A 16,333-nucleotide genomic window follows, 5' to 3' on the forward strand; every position below is an offset into this window, starting at 1 on the left:
TTCACCACACTCAATAACATAAAAATATCAAGTATCTAGAAATATAAAACCTTAGATAATATTTTAATATTATTCCTACTATACTTTATTTTAATCATTAAAAGAACTTATAAACAGCCCCAAAGATGACATTTGTTGGGCTGTTAAAATATTTAAAACTATAAAGGTTCAGAACTAAAGAACCTAAACAGTGTATATGTTGTTATTTTCTCTTATTTAAATTAGAATTCTAGCACTGAATTTAATGAAGTTTTGCCAGCTTAAAGGATAATTACTTATTGATCAAATTTGCATTCCACTAGAGTAAAAAAAATATTCAGTCATTTCACTGGAAGAAAGAAAATGCAACTGTTTCCTGAATTTGTCCAACATTTATTGTCTAGGGAGTCCAATATGCATGAGATCCCTTCACATACCTACTTCTACCACAACTCCATTGTGTGATGATTGCAAAATGTGCCCAGCCAAGGGGGAAAAAGAATTTTTTGATGCTCTGCTATGAAGATAATTGTAAGAGAGAGCAATGGTTGATATAAATGCAATGCTGCTAGACTTAATAGGGGGAAATGTACAGTATTAAAGGTCTTACTAAAATCTATTTCAGATGAGACCTATTTTCTGTTATAAAGCATTGGTTTCCATCACTTTCCAAAAATATTATAGAGCAAATTGATTGTGGCACTACGGAGAGACAGGGAGAACCCAAAGCAATCTATAGTCCTTTATTCAATGGCCTTGGAACGCTAACTATTAAGGGGGTGGAAAAGGGGGTAAGAAATGAAAACTGAGAATAGGGACAAAAAAATGAATGGGTGAAGTCCTGAAAGAAAGAGCTCCATATATAGTAGTTTTGTTGTCTATTCCTTTTGTTTTATAAATTTTGGATCTTTTCTTAAATCATTTATAATTAAATATATACAATTGTAATGATATGGAATAAAGCCATATTCCTTTAACTTTTATGCTGACTAATTAATTCACAATTAAAAATATGTATTTATTTATCAGGATTAAGCAGCTTTCCTACTTTGGCAGCACATACAAGAGTGTATAGAAACATTGTTTAAGATGGACTTTCATATTCAAAAAGGATGAATGCAATTATACAAAAAGATAGAACTTTAAATATGTGCCTAATAATATCACTGCACTTTTAATTAGTATGTGAATCCTACATACAGTATTATTAGTCTTTAAATGAGAAACTTGAGCAGACATCGGATTTCAGTCTTGGGTCAATGCAAATCAATTAAGATGAGTTTTTCCTTCAGTTAGTAGATAATTTAATAGGATCATAATTATGCTGTATTACATTTTATCTTAATAATTATATTAATATAAAGGCATGTGAAAGAAAAAAATAGTTAATTGATCTTATGAAATAGTCCCAATCTAAAGACCAGTTAATTAAGACTATATCTCACAAATCAAGTAAATAAAATTATGGATTCCAAAGCTAATTAAGAACTATGTCGTGTTCTTTAAAATAATTCCACTAGCTTAGATAGTCCTGCCAGTAAGTGAAGTAAGTGAAGTTTTTCTTTAAAAAGCCTTACTTACAGATAAATATGTATAGGATTGAAGCCTTAACTTTCTTTATATACAGGAAACGATGATAAAGTTATCAGAGAAAATTTGTATAAAAAACTGAAAATTCAAAGCACCTTGAATCTAAACAGTGCTCTGAGAAATAGATTCATTTGTTATTTATCAACAACACTGGATACATCACTATACGTTGTACAACTTTTGTTTCCTATTATGCACTGAAATTAATAATAACAAATAAAAATGGATTATCTTGGAAATTGCATAATAAAAAATAATAATAATTTTAAAAAATGGATTCTCTCATGCTAATTCAGTATGTTTTCTCTTTGGGTTGAGGGGCATTAAGATCTCAAAAATGAAACAAGATTTGTTGTCTAGATTGATCAAAATATATATAAAAAATAAAAATTACATGACCTCTCTATGAACACTAAGAAATTGGAATGGGAATTTTTTTACTATTGTATTACAATGAATTTATTATTACTGCATAATTCTATCTTTTGCCAAAACATTCGGAAGTGAATCACTGGTGATGTCATGACATTTTAAATGAACTTAATGAATAAAATTATTCTTCAGGATACAATCTGGGTCGGTCACTGGGACTAGAGGTTTCATCTTCCGAGCTTTCGGACTCGTGCTGGAGCCCATCTTCAGGGAACTTCTCAATCAAGAGAGAAGTTCCCTGAAGGTGGCTCCAGCATGAGTCTGAAAGCTCGGAAGATAAAACCTCTAGTCCCGGTGACTGACCCAGATTGGATTCTGCACCATTATTAACTTCTCAATCAAGAGAGAAGTTCCCTGAAGGTGGCTCCAGCATGAGTCCGAAAGCTCGTAAGATAAAACCTCTAGGCCCGGTGACTGACCCAGATTGGATTCTGCACCATTATCCTGGGCCGTGTATATTCACCTTCATTCATAAAAATTATTCTGATTTAGAGAAGTCAGCAAGATAGCGCCATCATTTTCAATGAAAGGATTAAGTATATGTCAACATCTCCAAAGTTCAAATTAATGATATTAAAAATGTTAACTGTGGCTGAATCATGCCCATCATAAATATTTCTAGTGATATTTAAACAGTATGCAAATCACATCAGAGTATAACATCTATCTTCTCTTTCAAACATTTAGTTATTACATGTTGTGTACATATATCTATCTATATATATAAAATAGAAAATGAAAATATACCAATGTAACCGGGATGATCATAGAACGGACTACCTACAGAACAGAAAGAAAAAGAAATATATCATAGCGGCGTAGTTAACAGAAACAACTTGTGTAATTGCATCACATTTAGGCATACAAACTACTTTATATTTAATACAGAACTGAGTTTAGCATTGCCAGAAGCAAATTCTAAATTTTCCTGGCCATGGGAGCAAAATCCCAAAGCAAAAGTGATCCCTTTTACACATAGCAAGGTTTTCCTATTTATTTCTCCCTACTGCAGGCCTTGCAGGAACTCAGATCCGAAGTGACCAGGAACGACACTATACTCCAGGATGGGAGTAAGTACATGAAGGAGGACTGTAGTAGGGAGACAATATTTACTCCACAGATTTACTCCACAAATGGATTTCGCTTTGATAATATACTAATTCAACAGTTTTCATAACATTAGAATTCAGATTTTAATTGGGATCATTTCTATCAGAGAATCTACAAGTATGAAACAATATTTTTCTGAAAGAAAGAAAATAATGTAACAGTCTGAATAGTTCCACATCATTTCTTAATGCAGACTTCCCTTACTTAGTGCCTTCCAAGTACGTTGCAATACAATTTCCATAATTCACAATTAATAAAATATGACACCTATAGTAAAATACATTTAGGAAGATACCATGTTAGGGAAGGTTGTGATACTAAACATATTTCGTACATTACAATTTTTTAAAAAATTGGTCATTCATTTGAAATCTGCTGTACAAATTTAAGCTTGAAAATAAAGGATTTTCAGTCCATAAAATCAACTTCTGCATCAAGAAAAAAAATTCACTTTTTACTGAAGATCAACAAAGACAATTTTCTTCTGTAATGTTACTGTTACAAGATTAGCCTAATTTGGGAAGCCTGTCTCCCCTCCCCACCCCCAATTATTTGATGAACAAACAAACCCAAACATGTAATGTGTTCGCATTAGAGAGGTATCCTAGCTTGGAACACTCCAAGTTCTGAAAAAAACACACACCTAGTGCTTTGTTCAGAGCTTGGAACAAAGTGGGGTGTTTGTTCCAAATTTTGAGTGCTCCAACATACCACACTTGGGTTGTTTTTGTTTTTAATTTCCTTAAAAACATAGAGGAAAGTGCATAGATAATAAAATAATAAGCATAACTACTTAAGGAGAGGATAAGAGAGAATGAAAGTCACAATCTCAAAAGATTTGAAGCCACTTTGGAATGTTGCTCCTGGAATGGAGAGAGAAGTTAAAGACTGTAGTCAGATTTTGAGACTTTGAGACTGAAATTCATAGACGAATGTACTGTTGCTTGTCTAGACAATTTCCCTCCTGTCTTATGCTCCAAAGTTAATCATACTGTGTAGGTTAATTAATTAGTTAATCAAGAGTTTAAGAGGAAAGAAAGTAGGAAAGGGATTCTATCCCTCTTGTGTTTTTCCTTTAATTATGCTTCTACATTTAGTTCCCTCCATTCCCTCAAATATGCTCCCAACTCAGAAGTGGTTCTTTATTTGAGGAGAATTCAATTCAATTATTGTAATATATCGGTACACAGTGCATATCATTTTCCTGGTACATGTACATATTGGCTATTGGACATATTAGCCAATTGAGGGTGATTAAATATCAAATCCTACCCTCACCCTCCAGACTGCCACCAGTTTATCAAAACATTCATTAATTGGCACTGATAACGTGGCTAGGCCCATCACTAACTCACTGAATTTACATAGAGTGTACTGCCTCTAATGTTATGTGCTGTTCAGCTGAGGACATTTGGAAAGGCCAACCAACTGGACATGGAAAAAGACTTCTCATTTCCTGATAGTTAAATTTCCTATTGTTTTACATTCTTTGCTGTGAAGAAACTGAAATTAAGTTTTAAGTTATGTAGCTGCCCAATATGTCATATGTTTTGCTTTCTTTTTTAGGCACACTGCCAAGTGTAGAAATGTGCATGATGTATGTGTTGTACAGATAATATTGTTCTGCTTTTCAATTTTCACACTGTCAAATACAAGTACTATGTTGCTTTAGTTATATGTGGAGCTTTACAGAAATATTATGTAAGGGAAAAAACATATATTTTGCTGTTGTGACATGATAAATGGGTTGTGCTGAAATTCATCTACTGGTGTCACTCTTTGGCTGAGATCAGTTCTGTGGCTGTTGTGAAAGCACTGGCTACAGAAAGCATTGAAACAACTGTTGTTTACATAATTTGCTTTGGAAAATGTTATAATGTTGAAGAAAAAATTAAAAATAATTTCCTTGATCATTTTTTCCAGGTTGTACATAGCGTTCGATGCAGACTACTATACCACCTAGGATACTAAACAAGGGAGTAAAAGGATTACTTCAAGTTCAGATTGTTCAGATGACAAAACACTTGAGATATTTCAATTTCTGTTTGTCAGAACACAATCCACTCTATCATCCTTCTAAAATGTGTTCTGAGTCGGACTGTTTTTTTCTGAGCTGAGAACACAACTTCTTGCTTTGCATACACCCCTACTTTGCACCTGTTTCAACTCATGCAGCTGGCATACTTATTATTTGTACTCTTTTAATTATGTCTTGATCATTTTACTAGAGAAAATAAATGCATATCATAATATATGTTATGTGCCTATGAGGAATTCTCACATGAGCTTGCTTATGAGACTCTGGGTTGCCTACCTGTAAGTTCTGTCTCATCTGGGGTTGGAAACCAGCATTCCAGGTATTGCTCTGTGGAGGAAGAGCTCTGTGAGCTTACTCATGAGACACTAAAGTGCCTACCTGAAAGACCTGTCCCACCTGGTCTTGAACTTCAAAGGGAAAGGCACTAGAAGCTTTTCCAGAAAAAAGGGGGCCTGAAAGGAAGACTTTAGTTTATTCATACTGACTTTTTCTGATGACTATTTTTGTCTTGTCTTTCTTGGGAAAGGAAGGGGTCTAGAATAGGGGTCCCCAACCCCCGGTCCATGGACCAGCACTAGGCCGTGGCATGCCAGAAACTGGGCCATGCAAACAAGCGAAGTCCCATCTGCGGGATGCAGGCAGCATGTGAAACCATGCCCACTCTGGTCCTCAGAAAAACATCTCCCTGGTGCCTAAAAGGTTGGGGGCCACTGGTCTAGAAGACTTTGCAAAAATTTGAGAACTCAGTTCTTTGGTGCTAGTGAAGATTTATGGTATCGCTTTTTCAAATAGAAGAACCACTGCATAAAGGCCAGGGCATACCAATGCCATTAGAAGATTTCTGTCATTTACTGACCTGTATACTGTATAGTACTCCTACAACATAAGCTGGGGAAGGTTCCCAACCGCCACAATAAACACATCCCAGTGAGGAATTCAGACCCAGATGATCTTTTCGTTTCTCTTTTTGACTTACTCCAAATTTTAAAAATGGTGATTTTATTGTTAATTGTAGTTATCACAAAAATTATCGGAACTTGCCAACAGAAGGCATATTTAAAAAAAATAGGAATATAACAAGTGTTTGACTTTTCTCATCTGTTTCAAAAACCATTTTGCCTCTCCTACTTTAAAAGTAAATTGGTATTCTAATCCTTTATTACTTATTTAAAAACTTCTGGAACAATTTCAATAATCATAATAATAAAAAAATATTACTGCCTGCTCTGAATAAGAACAGAAGCCAAAATTTTGTGCCCAGACCAAAAAAATTATCTTCTGTACAGTTTTATGTACATATTTTATATTAACAGATTATCTGGATAATGAAGTTGTCTCTAAGACTAACTGGTTTAAATATTAGTAATAAAAATTACATGTAATTACATTTGAAATGTATTATTATTCTCTTTGATAGTTTTGTATGAAAAAAGGGTGCAACCTTAGAACATTTTAAAAATGGCTTGAAATATAATTAAAAAGCACAATGAAGCCAATACTTTCTTGAAAAAAACCTTGCATATGAAAGTTCTGGAATAGCACGGGAAATTAGAAATTATTTTCTTTCCCTACTTAACCCTCCCAAACAATGGAGAAGGATGGAATGAATTCCCTTCCTATGTTGCACTATTCTGTTTAGGGTTAATTGTACAATTTTCCTCTTGGCCAGGGACTTAAAATAAAATGGCTGGTTGTAGATTGTTTACTGCATCCCATAAATCACTGACAATAAAAGGCTCTTATTTGTTTAATAGTCCTATTGTTATATCTGCATAGTTCTAACCATTTTCTTAGTCATAGTAACATGCATCAATAGACTTTGACAGAACATTGTTACTAGATATTATGCATTCCTATTGAAAGATTTACATAGCAGACATTAGAATAATTAATTACCTGTCTCTGTCAGTACAGAATCTTAGCATACATAAATTGTTTTCATCTTTGAGATGAAACTGATCTTCTGAGTTTGATAGTGATAATTACACTTAAAAAGTAGATAGATTTATCTTATAGCCTTCAAATCTGCAATTTTGTACACATTTTTCAAGATTCAGTGAGAATATGCCTCTTACTAAATTCAGTGAAATTGACCTATGCTTATACAAGCATAAGATCCCACTGTTATTCAAGTACTTGTCAGTTCTATGATGACATAAAATCAATTCTAATCTCAAGGAGTATATTCCTGCTCATTAAACATCCAGTAACATTTAATGCTAGCACGTAGGCATGGAAATGAATATAATACCAGGGTGTGGGTCTACTTGTCATGTTTCATTGTGCAGAATGTACAATTCACAATGACAATGCAAAGAAACAATAGCCATGCTAAGATTCCAAGAATGATTTGTATTCATCTTAAATAGCAACAAAAACTTTGAATGTAATCACAGCAGATTTTATCTTTTCACATTTATCTTTATTTACATAATGGGAAAAGATGGACAAATACTGTTTATTCTAATGTCCTTTTAAAGGATGATAGTCAAACTACATAACAAAAAATGAATTTTAATTTCTGGCATACTAAAATTAGGTCAGAGCCTAAAAGAGTGGCATGTTTATCATGTTAAAACATATTCCTGCAGGGGTGAGGCCACTGGGTACAAGTTTATCTATTCCTTTCAGGCCTCAGGCCTCCACTTTAAGCAAAACTTTGCAGCACAAGAAGTCTTGTAGGGCTGCTTTGTAGGGCAATGAAGATACCTTAGACTGGAAGAAGAAATATGATTTAGAGCATCCTGTGTAGAACACTGCTGGAAACACCTTTAAGGCAGACCATAAGTAGCTGATACTTACTTATACTATAAAGAACAATAAGTAACCTCCAGAAATTGGAGAGTGCTCCAACACTGGAAGTTTTTAAGAAGAGATTGGACAACCATTTGTCTGAAATGATATAGGGTCTCCTGCTTGATCAGAGAGTTGGACTAGAAGACCTCCAAAGTCACTTCCAACTCTTGTTTTTCTGTTCTGTTCTGAATCCCAAACTATCATATATTTGTACAAGCACATTTCTAGGATATCAAATATTTGACAACTATCCCAAGATGCCATCATTCTCTTTATAAGATCCAGGTTACAGTAGTTATTATTATGCTTGAAAAATACAATACGGGGAACAGAGTGCATGCCTTTACAAAATTTGAAAGAATCTATTGTAGTTTCTTATTAGGGATATTAAGTCACCTTACAGGTGAGATGGGTGGCATAATTACATTCCATGTATAAACTATTCCATATAAGCACTAGGTGCAGAAGTCAAGGAGGTTTTGTTAATGTCAATGATATATTAAGTTGAGGAATAAAGCCATTAATAAATTATATGCATCGTTTAGGTTAGTCTTCTTCAATTGGCATTAGGCATCAAGCACTATTCTATCCTTATACTCTTATAAATTACAAGATAAAGAGAATAAGAGAAATCTCCTGTCCTCATTCAATCCACTTTTATTTCTTTTCCCTTTATGTACTGCCATTTTTTTTCTTGAGGGGAAGAAAAAAAATCTTATCCAGCCTTCCCCAAACTGGTTTTCTCCAAATGTATTACAACACATAGCCAGGCAACCTCTAGACAATTAATTTACCAATTTTTAAAGCATTCCCATAGTACTGCAAATTTATAAATCATTCCACCACTATGATTGCATTTATGTGATCTATTCATCACAGAAGAAACAAAAAAATCCCAGCATTCTTAAAGAGTTTCCTGTAATTAATAATTTTGCCAGCAGTAGTGATAAAAAAGAAAGATGATATGACTTAAATCACATTTAATTAAAATCACAGGTAAATATAAGAAATGCAATTAGCTTTAAGTGTATCTGAAAAGAAGACTTAATTGTTTTTATTCAAAGGAAAACAGTAATTTTACGTTGAGGAAATTATGCTAAATCCATCTGATCTAATCAGTTACCAAAAGTAGACCCGATGACTGATGACAAAAAGAAAGTAAAAGTTAAGCAAGCAAATGGATGGAAAATGCTCCCTTTAGTGGCAGTAATGTACTTTTAATCTTGTACTGCAATATTGAAAACAAGAAAATATTATTTTTATTATGAATTTAACCATATAAGAATATTCTATTATTGGCTAAAGATCCTAAGCAGAAATACTTTAAGCCATCATGAAAAGTTAAGGCTACTTTGCTATTCAATCAGAGGAAGATTATATTATATTTGCATAACTTTGCTTTTTAGCATTTTAACCATCTGATCTTTTAGCTTAATAGTACGAGACTATTAAGTAATTTATTTCACTTTTGCAAATAAATAGATGAATGCTCAATTTTTAGTGACATCATTACACCTAATGCTACCATTTTATATATATATACTTAATGCTTCAACAATGTTCTAATTATATTATTACTTACTACCTCCAGGATCTTCCATAAAATAAGCAGAGACGTTGGCTTCATCTTTTCCATATTGATTCTGTGCCACCAAAGTATAATTGCCATTGTTGACATGAGTAGGATTGTCCAGCTGAAGGCAGCCATGATATTCTGTCCGATTGGTAACATGTATTTTGGTCCAAATATATTCTGATTCATTCAGTTTAGCCCCATCGTGTAGCCATGTCAAGACTGGTTGTGGATTTCCCCTCACACTGAATGGAATGCACCAATGATGGTCCGAATATGGTATTTCAAGAAATGTGATATTTGGGGCAACTATAATAAGAATGGAAAAAGAAAAAGAAATAACCTGAGTCTTTCATGTATTCTCTTCTTTGTCAATCAGTCAGCTTGTTCAAATAAAGCTAAGATACAAGCAGAAAGGTAGAAGGAATGAAATTTGAAAAGAATCTCATTTGCATATAATAATAAAAGAATTATCTAGAAGAGGAATTGCTAGAATAGGACCCATACCACCTCTGCTGACTACCACGCCATTGGTGGATGGTGGGAATTGATTTGGGGGCTTCTACGGAAACCAGGAGATCTGTGCAACTGCTTTACCAGATGCCTAGTCCCACCAAACCCTCCATTTCATTATTCCTTTTCTAAGGTTACTATCAACACTAAGAATTGTGTGGCAAATTTCAGTAGTTGGTGGGAGACAGACAGTTCTTTAAGGACAGACCACCTTAGAGAACTGAATAAGATATAATCTTAATATTGACTGGACCATCCTCCTAGAGGCCATATCATATTATCATATGTAAATACCATTTACTTTGCTGCTGGCATTTACCCATATCATTGCTTAATGGCTAATGTAGTAATAGTACTAAATACACTGAATCCTATAGCAAATTCAAATGAAGAATTTCATTGGTGTGATAGCATGGTAATTATGGCTATAAATCATTAAGGACAGCCAGGAAAGAAAAGGATACAATTCTCAATCTCACTTATCTGAAATAGTATAGGTTCTCCTGCATGAGCAGGGGGCTGGACTAGAAGACCTCCAGAGCCCCTCAAGCTTTATTCTGTTCTGTTCTGTTCAGTTCTGTTCTATCTAACTCATTTCTTGCAAATATTTATTTTATAAACAATCTCTCTTTCTTGGAAAACTTCAGCATAAATTCCAAAATGTTATTTCCCAATTTTTTTCATTAGGCAACGATTTTCTGCATGAAAATTATGTCTAAAGTTATTTACATACAGAACACGGTGAGGTCGACAGAAGCTTGGTCTTCACCCACAATATTTTCTGCTATACAGTAAATCTGTATGCCACTGTCACTTGATGAGACATTCTTTATAGTAAAAGAAGCAGGGTTCTTATTTGTATCACTCTAGAAGGAATACAAAGAAATACATAGGCTTAGAGAATTTCCATTGAAAACTGAGTATGATTTTCTGCATACTATTAATGCCAATTATTAACTAATTTACATAAGAACACTTTCAAAAACTTTATTCACTACTAATATGGAACAAGCACTGTATACACACTGCTTGTTTTGAGGACCTCTTTGCAGATAGTCTATTATGCCCAGTTTCCCTTGGATAGCAGTTAGACAACATCCACTGAGGTGAAGAAGGTGTGCCTTCTATGATACTATGGGCTTGTAGCAGTGGTGGTTGCTACTGGTCCGCCTTGAATCAGGCGACCCAGTAGCGGCAGCAGTGGGAGGCTCCGCCCACCCACCCGAACGCTTCTGTGCATGTGCAGAGGCGGCATGCACGAGTGCGCGCCCACACAAGTGTACCGGTAACAAACTAAATTGAAACCCACTACTGGCTTGTTGAGCCCAAGGGAGTAGAAAAATGTTTTGGTAATTTGACTTTCCGCATTATCCAGCTTGTTTCATGCCCTTCCTAGTTCTTTAAGAAGCAAAGCAAGATATACAGATGATTTCGACTTCCGGTTGTGATTTGCAGCGACATGGTGTCGAGTGAGTGATCGCTACTCCTCAACACCCTTTGTCACCACGTTTTGGGGATCCCTTTCGGGGCGTGGGACCCGGAGAGCCCTGCGGACAAATGAGAGAGCCAGGCGAGCAAGAAAGTCGGGCGTAGACACTTCTCGCAAGACCGGGTGGCTCTGTCGATCCAACGTGGTGAGTCGGCCATCTGATGGCGGGCCTGAAGCTGTAATAACCAGCAAAAAGACGGGAGCTAAGAAGATCGGAGGTGCCGTGTCAGAACTGAAACCACACTTTCCCTGCTTTGGTGAGATTGAACATCGAGAGAGGAGGTCGGTGGTGTCGGGAGCGAAGAGCTCGGTGCAGTGAGAGGCGGCGACGGAGAGCGCAGAGCAGATCGTAAAGGCAGAGAGCTCGACAAGCCGACGTGGAGAATGGAATACTGAGGGAGCAGATCGTTTGCATAAAGAGCTTTGGAGGGCATGGAGAGAGAGAAGAGAAAATGATTCTAGCAGAATATTTGTGTGGCTGGTGCTGCGATTGATCAGCAAGGAGGGGAAGTAAGCAGGAGACTGAACTATTCTCGAGTGTTTCAGCGAAACAGGAAGTGCAGCCATTAAGGAAAATTGAAGGAGCGAGAGAGCAAAGGACTGGCAAAGAAACGATCTAGCAGTGAGATTTATCATAGAGCAGTGTCTGAATTCACCGGGAGCAGAGAGGAGAAGACTCACGACTAAGTGAACATTATTCTTTACATACATCTACCTACATATAATTAAAAAAAAGAAAGAAAAAGAGAAGAGGATTTCTATATCCTTATTGTACATATAACTCTGATACTCATCCCTTCTCCCTTTCCTTTCAGTAATTTTGTCTCTAATATTCCAACTTTGATCTCCTAAATATTATTGTTAATAAGAATTGTTAATTAATATAGAAATTAAGTGCTGATTATATCTTGTTGTTACCAGATATATTTATATATTTATATATAATGATTTATATTTATATTTAACTAATTAATTATTTCATCATATTTATTCTCATTGATAGTACTCATTAATTTATTTATACCAACTCTTTATATTAATGTTTTAACTTAGCTACATAAGAATCATAGTATTTATTGGAATATAGGGGTATAAAAATCCTGGTTCTGTAATCATATTTGAGAATTAATTCTGAACCTGGTAACGTGACTTAACTTATTAGCTTTAAATTATTAAGGAAAGTTAGAGAACCTCTCTGTGTTAAAAGAATTTGATTTAAGAAAGAAACCCTAATGAATTGATCCCTTTCAGTTAAGATAGAAAATTACTTAAATAGGAACTCAAGAAGTGGAACTAACAGTGGAAATAGGGGCAAACGCCATTGAATGATCATTTGGAGAAATATTGAGAAAATTATAAGAGAACAAAAGCTAACTCTGAAAGAAATGGCAACTTTGACCTCAACAATTCTGAAAACTGGCAAAAAAGCACCATCTAACCCTACCTTATCAATGATGTCCCCAGCGACTCAGAAATCATTAGAAGGCTTGCAGAAATTAGACAAACCACCGACAACCCCAACTCTTCAAACAGTACAATCTTCTTTGTCATTAATCCAAGAGACCATGCTAGCAATGCAAGAGAAATTGTTAAATAATCATTCTGAATTAAAGATGGACATTCACGTTCTTGATTCAAAGATGAATGAGATCCAAGCCTCCATTGCTAACAATGAGAGAAGAATCCAAAATGTAGAACAAAGGATGGAACAAAGTGAAAAAAAATTAGATATGGTGGACCAGACTTTTGCGACACAAAATAAAGAAATCAAAGATTCTTTGATACAACTGGAAATGGACAAGGCTTCATATTATCTTCATTTCCAAAATATCTGTGAAGAAAAGGAAGAGGACTTAGGTGACAAAATGGCTGAGCTGATCGCGGACGCCCTTCAGCAAGACAAACAAGAAATTATTAGAGAACTTGATGAGGTTTACAGGGTACAAACAAATTACGTGAGAAGAAATAGGCTTCCTAGGGAGGTCCACGTGAGGTTTGCCAGAAAGAAAGTGAGGGATATTCTATATAACATAGCGAGAGAAGAACAAATTGTATTCAAAGGGAAGGAGGTGAATATCCTAAAACAAGTACCAAGAAGAGTGAGGGAAGTGAGAAAAAATTACAGATTTCTGATGAGCCAATTGAACAGAAGAAACATGATATTCAGATGGCTCCTGCCAGAGGGGATATTAATCTCATGGCAGGGAAGAAAAATTAAAATTGATAGTTTAAGTGTAGCACAGGATTTCTTAGACCAACTAAAAGGAGGGGAAGAAGAGCAAAACAGTAAGGAAGAGATCGATACGGTAAATACAGAAGAAGAAGCTTCACAAGATCAAAGTACAAAGGAAGATATAGAAGAGGAAAAGAAAAAAGAAGTAGAAGAAAAAGGAAAGAAGACTAGACCAGTAAAAGCAGTAACGTTAAAGACAAACAAGAACTAGAAACCAGACACAAACACCAGGAATGGACAGCTTAAAAATCCTATCCTTAAATGTTAATGGTCTAAATGACCACAAAAAGAGGAAGATAATTCTATCAAAATTGGTAAAACAAAACCCAGACATAATATGTATACAGGAGGTTCATATAAAAAAAGATGAGGCAAACTGCCTAGAATTTACTAAATTTGGCAAAGTATTTGTGTCTTTAGCAGGGAAAAAGAAAAGGGGAGTTGCTATGTATGTGAAAAAAGGAATTGAGGCAGAATTAAAATATAAAGACGCCAAAGGGAGAATCCTAATGATAGAAGTTAAGAGAGGTAACTCAAAAATGATGTTGGTGGGGGTTTATGCCCCGAATAAAAAACAGGGACAATTTTACAAAAAATTACATGAACAATTAGGAAATTGGGCTCATGCCGAAATATGCATGTTAGGTGATTTTAATGGTATTGTAAATCCAGATAAAGATTATAGAAGTGGGGAAAAGAAAAAAAAATAAAAGGTTACCTCTGCCAAAAAGCTTTTTTGATCTGGTGGATGAAATAAATTTAATTGATATGTGGCATACCCTACACCCTTATGATTCCCAATATACTTTTTATTCAAACTCACAGAACTCCTGGTCTAGAATTGACATGGTATGGACCACCAGAAAACTAGGATTGGAAATTAAGAAAGTTGATATGAGTACAAACACTTGGGCAGATCATAAGCTTCTTGAAATAAATTGGCATTATACAAATAAGAGAAAACAACAGAGATGGAGTCTAAGGATTAATCTTTTGAATGAAAAAGAGTTTATATTAAAATTGAATGAAGAAGCCAAGCGTTTTTTTTTATAGAAAATGGTAAGCAAGGCACGGCCAAGGAAATTGTGTGGGATACTATGAAAGCATATGTGAAAGGAGTACCGATATCGTATATGGCGTTCAAAAATAAGGAAAAAAGGAAAGCTAGGGAGGCCTATAATAAAAAGCTAGAAGAAGCGGACATTAAATTACAACAAAATCCGGGAGACAAGGTGGCTAAGCAAAAGTGGATCATGGCAAGGCATAGCCTGAATATTCTGGATCAGGAGGAGCTAGCGCAAAAAATTAAGAGAATAAAACACTACCATTTTGAGAACGCCAATAAGTCAGGAAGGTGGCTTGCATACAGAGTAAAAAAAGAAAAGGAAAAAAATTAAATTCTTATATTAGAAGATTCCAAAGGTAATATTCTGACAAAAGAAGAGGATAAATTAGAAAGAACAAGAGCATTCTATGAAGCCCTATATAAAGATGAAGAGATTGACCCAGATAAAGTCAAACAATATTTGATGGAAGCTACCCTACCACATATAACGGAAGAAGAGAAGGAAATGCTGAATAATAAAATTACAATAGAGGAACTACAATCGGCCCTTACCAAAATCAAAAAAACAAAACACCAGGCCCAGACGGTCTGCCGGGGGAAATATATACAAAATTTGATGAAGAATTACAATTAGAATTGTTAGAAATATTTAATGAGGTTTTAGTTGGCATAAGAATCCCAGATACATGGAAGGAAGCATATATTACACTCATATTGAAAGAAGGTGCCGACCCGAAACAAATAGCAAATTATAGACCCATTTCTTTACTAAACTCAGATTATAAATTGTTTACAAGTATAATAGCGGAAAGAGTAAAAAAAATTCTAAACGGTTGGATTCATAACGATCAGAATGGATTTCTCCCAGGGAGACAAATGAGAGATAATCTGAGGACTGTAATAAATGTCATAGAATACTATGAGCAGCACCCGGAAAAACAGCTGGCGTTAAGTATTTTTGGACGCCCAAAAGGCGTTCGATAACCTGAACTGGAACTTCATGGTTAACCAAATTAATTTAATGGGATTCGGGACAAATTTCAGGAAAATGATTGAAAATATCTACCATAAACAGAGGACGAGCATTCTAATAAATGGGGATAAGACGCGGACATTTTGGATTCAAAAGAGAGTTAGACAGGGATGCCCCTTGTCTCCATTACTTTTTATTATGGTGCTAGAAGTTTTACTTAGAAAGATCAGAGCTAATAAAGAAATTAAAGGACTTCAAATCAGGAAAGAAACATTTAAAACACAAGCCTTTGCAGACGATGTGGCTTTAATAACAGAAGATCCCTTGCAAACTGGCCCCAAATTACTTCAGGAAATACAGAAGTATGGAGAAGTTGCTGGCTTCAAACTTAATAAAATAAAAACTAAAATATTAGTGAGAAATGTGACAGAGGCAAATAAGAAAGAGTTAGAAAAATCCTTAGGTCTTCAGATAGTGAAGAAAATAAAGTATCTGGGAATATGGATTACTTCGAGATATTCTTCTTTAAAGGACGACAATT

General features: G+C 35.0%; 1 protein-coding gene across 16 annotated transcripts in view; it reads right to left on the reverse strand.

Moving 5' to 3' along the window:
* The window catches only part of NTRK2 (neurotrophic receptor tyrosine kinase 2), a 208,126-nt gene that overhangs the window by 139,856 nt on the left and 51,937 nt on the right, over positions 1 to 16,333 (reverse strand). For 6 of the 16 annotated variants that reach the window (XM_087886078.1, XM_034410141.3, XM_087886075.1 and 3 more), the window contains 3 exons: positions 10,765 to 10,897; positions 9,528 to 9,827; positions 2,749 to 2,781 (listed from right to left, as the gene is read on the reverse strand). In XM_087886078.1, coding sequence (XP_087742204.1) covers positions 2,749 to 2,781; positions 9,528 to 9,827; positions 10,765 to 10,897 — 466 coding nt within the window. Of the gene's footprint in view, positions 1 to 2,748; positions 2,782 to 5,425; positions 5,477 to 9,527; positions 9,828 to 10,764; positions 10,898 to 16,333 lie in introns of all 16 variants that reach the window. The other 10 variants (XM_034410144.3, XM_034410142.3, XM_087886076.1 and 7 more) reach the window with 3 other exon arrangements.

This window comes from Pantherophis guttatus, chromosome 2 (assembly GCF_059756535.1).
Source record: "Pantherophis guttatus breed Tessera chromosome 2, ASM5975653v1, whole genome shotgun sequence".
NCBI classification, from domain to species: domain Eukaryota; kingdom Metazoa; phylum Chordata; class Lepidosauria; order Squamata; family Colubridae; genus Pantherophis; species Pantherophis guttatus.